General features: G+C 40.2%; 1 protein-coding gene across 2 annotated transcripts; it reads left to right on the top strand.

Moving 5' to 3' along the window:
• The first annotated feature begins 209 nt into the window (after window positions 1-209).
• lig4 (ligase IV, DNA, ATP-dependent) lies at window positions 210-6,296 on the top strand. 2 transcript variants are annotated; one of them, XM_053615526.1, is made up of 3 exons: window positions 210-2,684; window positions 3,095-3,974; window positions 4,134-6,296. In XM_053615526.1, exons 2-3 carry the CDS (start codon window positions 3,107-3,109, stop codon window positions 5,861-5,863), a joined length of 2,598 nt encoding a protein of 865 aa, XP_053471501.1. In that variant the 5' UTR covers window positions 210-2,684; window positions 3,095-3,106; the 3' UTR covers window positions 5,864-6,296. The 2 variants fall into 2 exon arrangements, with proteins under 2 accessions (XP_053471501.1, XP_053471500.1); XM_053615525.1 differs by having other exon boundaries at window positions 3,095-6,296.
• The last annotated feature ends 957 nt before the right edge of the window (window positions 6,297-7,253 follow it).

Raw genomic sequence — 7,253 nt, 5'->3', positions numbered from 1 at the left:
AATTAATTTGTGGTATACACCAAAGATATTTGCATTTGAGATCAAAAGATTGATATGAGACGAGAGTTTCAGATTTTATTTCCTGGTATTTACATCTCGATATGTTAAACAACATAAAACATAGAACCTTTTGCATCAGACAAATTTTTAGGCAAGCAACTGTATAGGAACAGATAAGTGAATTAAAGTAAATAACACATATTTATAATATGCAATATTTGGTTGCATATCAAAATTGCAAGCCTGCAATGAGTATTGATGTCATCAAATTGTTTGTTTATTCTTTTGTGATACTTTTCTAGGTTTTTACAGCAGCCTCTTTTAGCTGTTGTTTGTTTTGGGGGATTTCTCCTTTCAGTCTCCTCTTCAGGAGGTGAAATGCTGCTCAGTTGGGTCAAGGTCTGGTGATTGACTTGGTCAGTATACAACCTTTTTGTTTTGGCAGTTTGTTATGTAGATCATTTAAAAGTCCTTTGTTGAGTTGACATTGTGTTTTGGATCACTGTCTTACTGCATGATGAAGTTCCTCCCGATTAATTTGGATACATTTCTCTGTAAATTGTCAGACAGAATGTTTCTGTAAACACTCTGAATTTATTCTGCTGCTACCATCATGAGTTACATCATCAATAAAAATTAGTGATCCTGTTCCAGAAGCAGCCATGCAAGCCCAAGCCATGACACTACCTCCACCATGTTTCACAGATGAGCTTGTATGTTTTGGATCATGAGCAGATCTTTTCTTTCTCCACACTCTGGTGTTTCCATCACTTTGGTAGAGGTTAAACTTGTTTTTTATTTTTGGATCATATTTGTATGTTTTTTCAAAGTCCAGTCTAACTTTCTGATTCTTACTGCTGATGACTGGTTTGCATCTTGTGGTATGGCCTCTATATTTCAGCTCTCAAAGTCTTCTTCGAATGCCCAATGTTTGTGCAATGCCTCTGATTGATTTTCCCTCTTTTCACAGCTTCAAAATCGCTTTTCTCCCATAGACAGCTCTCTGACCTGTTGGCTTATCCCTTTAAACAACAAATGCAGTCTTCACAGGTGAAACTGAAACTGACACCTGTCAGTCTCATGTTCCAATATTTTTGCTCACATACAAATTGGGTGGTTTATACAAAATGTGCTATGTTCTATGTCATTTAACTCATCTACATATAAATACCAAGAAATAAAAGCTGAAATTCTGAACTCTCTTCTCATATTCATCTTTTGATCTCAAAACAAAATGTCAAAGTTTTGCAGCAAAAACAAATGAATTGGCCTTGCCGTTCCAGTAGTTTCAGAGGGACTGTATTTAAAGAAACTCCATTCCGAAACACATTACATATGTTTATATTGAAATATGTGTGATGGGCTTAGTGATTCTAGTGCTAATTTATTGGTTGGTGCTGCATTTTACAGATCTCTCTCTCTTAAGAAGGTAGCGCAATGGGGACATTGTTAGCACTGTTACAATGACGTCTAAATGAGCAAAAATTCGAAATATCTCGAACATAATTGAAAACAGTCAGATTTTATTGTTAGTACCAAACAACTAAAGATCAAGCCCTTCTTTGCCTTGTGTTCAACACCCATATTTATGTTACGGCAGAGACTTGGCTCGGCAGGATAGCGGTCTACAAGATGATAAACACAATGGTACTGACGAGACTTCAAGTTTTGGAACCATCTGTTTGAGCAGAGTGTGGAGCTGAGGAAGTCACAGAGATGGACACACTAAAGGATAAAAGTGTGCTGAATCACTCTCCTTAGGTAGAAAAGAAGCAAATGTTAAACCTGATTGACATCACTATTAACAGGTAGTTGAACCGCTTTGTAGGTAATGTATGATGTATGAAGCCATTAAGTAAAGTGAAAATAGACCAACAGGTCAAAGTTTCAACTAAAAAAGTAAACTCAGTTACCTTACAAAAATAAATTTGGGACGCCATTGAAGATCACATGTTAATTATGAAGCTTAACATGAAGAATTGGCGCCCTCTGCTGGACACCATCAGGTCTTACAATTTGCGCAGTAACAGAAAATAAAGAGAGAGGGAGAGAGAGAAAAAAAATCTCAACTAATTATTGGTTACTTCCAAGGCTAATGATAAAAGTGTACTTCAAACAAACAAACAAATAAATCTAATTCAATCTAACGCCTTATCTGGTTTGATCCAAAACATACTATTCTTCAATTTACACCTGCATTTACAAATTTAAAAAGCATAGTAAAAACAAAGCTGCTTTCGGACTAAGAACTCGCTCTTGTACAATTTAGAAGAATGTCTCTGCAGGTCATGAAATAAATTACCCTCTGTACTCTACATGTTCAATCAGTCAATGTGCGCATGCGTGAGAAACCTGTAGCACTCGAACACACCACATTTCGTCACGTCCTTGTGTTACATTCTAAAGCAACGTTAGGAAACGGAAATAGGCGTTATTTTTATGGCCAGTTTATCTTTTATCTTTTAGAAGAAACATTCAGTATCTATCCAGAATCACAAAAGCATATTAGATTTGAATTTTTAAAACACCAAGTCAGATGTGCGTTAATTGTTTACAAACGATTGCTTCGTTTAGTGTCGGCTTCCATAACAACACGGAAAAGATGTTCATAAACAAGGAAATGTAGGGCAAGCTCAGACAGCAGCCCTGTAACATCTGGCCAATTCTTCATCGAGCAAACGCAGGTTTGATGTTTTATTGTTGTTGCAACAATTATAACTTTCTTTTGCTGTGTATTAAGACATCTATCTATCTGTCTGTCTGTCTGTCTGTTTGTTTTTGTTTGTTTTTGTTTGTTTGTTTGTTTGTTTGTTTGTTTGTCACAGTAAAAACAATAATAATATAATAGTCTGTATTGTTTACCTCAGTAAATATATTTGTTTCCAAATGCTGAATTTAGGTAGTTAGCTGACTGTGGTCTGATTATTTCCTTATGTGTCTTCAGAGCTCGAATACTTAATAAAGTTTCAATATACTAGTTTGAGCAGGTGTAACTGTGTGTGTGTGTGTGTGTGTGTGGGGGGGGGGGGGGGGTGTAGTGTGGTAGTGTTTCATCAGCAATTACATAACATTATGCTTTTGTTTTCTTTCAAAGACATCATCAACAATGGAGGGCTCATCCAAAGGTGAGAGAACAGAGGAAACATCCAAAAGTGACGCTGCATCTAAAACATTTGTGGCTGCACAAGTGCCATTTCTTGACCTGTGCACTGTTCTTGAGAATATTCAGAAAACCAAACATCGGCCAGACAAGGCCAAGTGCTTAAAGGATTTCTTAGATTCATGGAGAAGGTTTCATGCAGCTCTTCACAAAGATAATCCCAACACGACAGATTCATTCTACCCAGCCATGCGTCTTATTGTGCCTCCTTTTGAAAGGGAGAGAATGGCCTATGGTATCAAAGAAAACATGTTAGCCAAACTCTACATTGAGGTCTTGGGGCTTCCAAAATCGGGGCCAGAGGCAAATAAACTTCTCAATTACCGAGCGCCTACTACAGCCAAAGGAGAATCTGGAGACTTTGCCCTTACAGCTTACTTTGTCCTCAAAAAGAGATGCACAAGCCAGGGTAATCTAAGCATCAAAGAGGTCAATGACTTCTTGGACTCTGTATCGATAAATAATGCCAGCAAGCAGAAAGACCTTGTGAAGAAAAGCCTTTTACATTTGATTACACAAAGCTCAGCTTTGGAACAGAAATGGCTTATTCGTATGATCCTGAAAGACATGAAACTTGGGATTAGCAAGGAGACCGTTCTCCAGGTTTTTCACTCAGATGCTCCAGAGCTCTACAATGTCTCTACGGACTTGGAGAGGGTCTGCAGACAGCTACATGACCCCTCTATTTCCTTGAGTGAGGTGTCCATCGGCCTGTTTTCCGCCTTCAAACCCATGCTGGCAGCTGTTGCCAACATCCGCCAAGTGGAGAAACAGATGGGGAACAAGCCCTTCTATATTGAGACCAAGCTGGATGGTGAGCGCATTCAACTTCATAAGGATGGGGATGTATACAAATACTACAGCCGTAACTCCTATGAATACACGCAACAGTTTGGGTCCTCACCACTAGAGGGTTCCCTCACACCATACATCCACGATGTCTTTAAATCTCATGTTGTTAATTGCATCTTAGATGGAGAGATGATGGCTTATAACTTCACCACAGAGACCTTCATGCAAAAAGGCAGCAAATTTGATGTCAAGCGGTTGGTGGAAGACTCTGATTTACAAACATGCTTTTGTGTGTTTGACGTTCTGCTTGTCAATGACCAGAAGTTTGGAAATGAGCCTCTCAAGAAGCGTTACGACACTCTCCAGACAGTCTTCACACCCGTCAAAGGCCGGATCCAGCTGGTACAGTACACTGAAGCCAAAACCAGGCAGGAAGTGATAAATGCCCTCAATGAAGCTATTGACAACCGTGACGAAGGCATCATGGTCAAAGATCCCATGTCCATCTACAAACCAGATAAACGTGGTGAAGGCTGGCTGAAGATCAAACCTGAATATGTTGATGGCGTGATGGATGAATTGGATTTGCTAATAGTGGGAGGCTATTGGGGTAAAGGCAGACGGAGTGGAATGTTGTCCCACTTTCTCTGTGCTGTTGCTGAAACGCCAAGTCCTGGACAGAAGCCAACAGTGTTCCATACACTCTGTCGAATTGGATCAGGCTACACCATGAAAGAGCTCTACGAGCTTGGCCTGAAACTGGCCAAACACTGGAAGGTTTTTCGCAAGAGTAGCCCTCCACCAGGCATTTGGTGTGGGACAGAGAAGCCAGAGGTTTACATTGAGCCAAGAAACTCGGTGATCATTCAAGTCAAAGCGGCGGAGATTGTTACCAGTGACATGTACAAAACTAACTGCACTCTGCGATTCCCCAGGATTGAGAGGATCCGAGAGGACAAAGAATGGTATGAGTGCATGACCTTGGATGAGTTAAATCAGTTCCGTGATAAAGCCTCGGGTAAGCTGGCATCCAAGCACTTTCACTTCCAGGAAGATGAGCCGGAGAAGAGGAAACGGAAACTCGCATCCAAGCCCAAAAAGACCATTGGCATTGTTGACCACTTCAAAGCTCAAGACCTGTCCACTGTCACCAAAGAGACTGACATGTTTGAAGATGTGGAATTCTGTGTAATGAGCGGAAGCAACACTCATTCCAAGGCCGAGCTTGAAAAGGCAGTGGCCTGTTGCGGAGGCATTGTAGTCCAGAACCCTGGAAAGGACACATACTGTGTGATTGCAGGTGTTGAGAATGTGCGGGTAAAGAACCTCATCGGTTCAAACCAACATGATGTAGTATGGGCTTCCTGGCTCCTGGAATGTGTGGACAGGAAACAGGTGCTACCATGGCAACCACGACACATGATCCACATGTCCCCTTCCACAAAGGAACACTTTGCTAAAGAGTATGATTGCTATGGAGACAGTTACTACGTCGACACAGATGAGCAGCAGCTGAGGGATGTCTTCAGTAGAATGGGCACTGTTGACATGGATGCCGTATCCATAGCTTCAATCGAGCAGAAGTACGGCTGGGATGACTTGCCCACTAGCATGTTCAGACCTTACCGTGCCTACTTTGATCGATGTTCTGATATCGGAGATCCAGAAAGTCTTATTAAGTTTACATGTCTGGACTTTCGGGCTCTGGAGTTTCGCTTTCATGGGGGCACAGTAGTAGAAAGACTAGAAGAAGGCATCTCGCATGTAGTCATGGCGGGAGAAGAGCGATTATTGGACCTAAGGACACACAGACGCCTCTTTACTAAGAAGTTTAAGATTGTTCGAGAAACATGGGTGACTGATTCTATTAAAGCAGGACACGTACTTAATGACAATGATTACCTTGTGTAAGATGGAGACGACTGCACAATGTGACATGTCACTTAAAGACTGCATTGTCTACGAATAATCTTCATACAATAATGGCTATATTATTGATGCTAAAATGATGTTTGGATCTGGTTGTGTTTCCTCTTTGCCTGTAAACATTTTTAATGAATAGGAAAATCATTGTTTAGATTTGTATTTTAACTATAGGCTTATTTTTTTTTTTTACAATAACAGGTTTTAAATGATGATATTTTTAAAAAGTAATTATGCTCTTGTGTAGTCAAGTCTCAGTTTGCTTGTTTACACAGAACAACACTAGGACGACAAGACATTTTATTTGCTCCCTGTAGATTTTATGAAAGAATGACAAGGAATAAATTTGTTTTTAATCTATAACTGTAAAATTGTAATTATTGTTGTGAATAAAGATCAGTGAAGTGACTTAAGAAAATAATTGTCTTGTTGTTAATGTAGTGCTTTCATGGCATGTTAATATTGTAGAATGGTTTTTTGTTTTAAATGCATGAAAAGTACTTCCTGATTGTTTCTTGTCGTTGCCGTTACAATTGCTCCAGGGTCCTATTTTGAATGTTCTCCACATGGCTGCATGGTTCTCAGTGTTCCTCCATGTTATCTGGTTTTACCCCAAAACATGCCAGTAGATGGATTGGCTACTCTACATTACCCCTAGGTATAAATGAGTGTGTGAATGTGTGTGTTCAGGTGCCGTGCAATCTCGAATCTAGGGTACTCCTGCCTCATGCCCGGTGTTCTCCGGATCCACCGCGACCCTGGCCAGTTAAGGTGGTTTCTGAAAATGAATGAGTGAATGCAAAGAAAGGAAATTGAATCATTAGAGTATAAAGTTCTAAGTAGCACATATATGTATCTTGTTATTTATTATTTCCTTAACAGTAAGGCTGAATTTTGTCTTGATCCGATCACAATCTCAATACGTTATTCTGAACATTCCTGCTTTTTTCTTTCAGGCTACATTGGAAAACATTTAATGACATTCATCGTCTAAAAGCACCATTTTGGTGATATCTCGCTCTCTCTCTCTCGCTCTCACTCTGGGGGGGGATGAGAGGAGCTAAAGAGCCCTTTATAAAGGTAATCTAGGGGGAGTGAGGAAATCCTGTGGCCAGAGGGTTTGTACAGGAAAGTGAGGACACTGCTGCCAGGTAGGAGGACAGCAGGGGTCTGAGCTGAAATGGCTCCTTGAGTGCTTGTTGGAAGGGAGCACAAAATGTGAAAGGTTCCTGTATAGAAAAGGTCAGAGAAGTATCATGGGATTGCATCAGTCTTCACTGCCATTTTTCCTGTGCTGCTGCTACATGTTGCCTTTGGCTGTTCTTTGTTTTGTCCTATTAGAAATAAGATTAGACTATGGAAAATAAATACAGATCCT

Source organism: Ictalurus furcatus, chromosome 26 (genome assembly GCF_023375685.1).
Source record: "Ictalurus furcatus strain D&B chromosome 26, Billie_1.0, whole genome shotgun sequence".
NCBI lineage: Eukaryota > Metazoa > Chordata > Actinopteri > Siluriformes > Ictaluridae > Ictalurus > Ictalurus furcatus.
Note: the sequence above shows the minus strand (reverse complement) of the source record. Positions and strands in the feature narration are given on the sequence as shown.

Excerpts from the sequence above, each read along its gene's own strand:
- lig4 (XM_053615525.1), top strand. The coding sequence starts at position 3,107 with ATGGAGGGCTCATCCAAAGGTGAGAGAACAGAGGAAACATCCAAAAGT.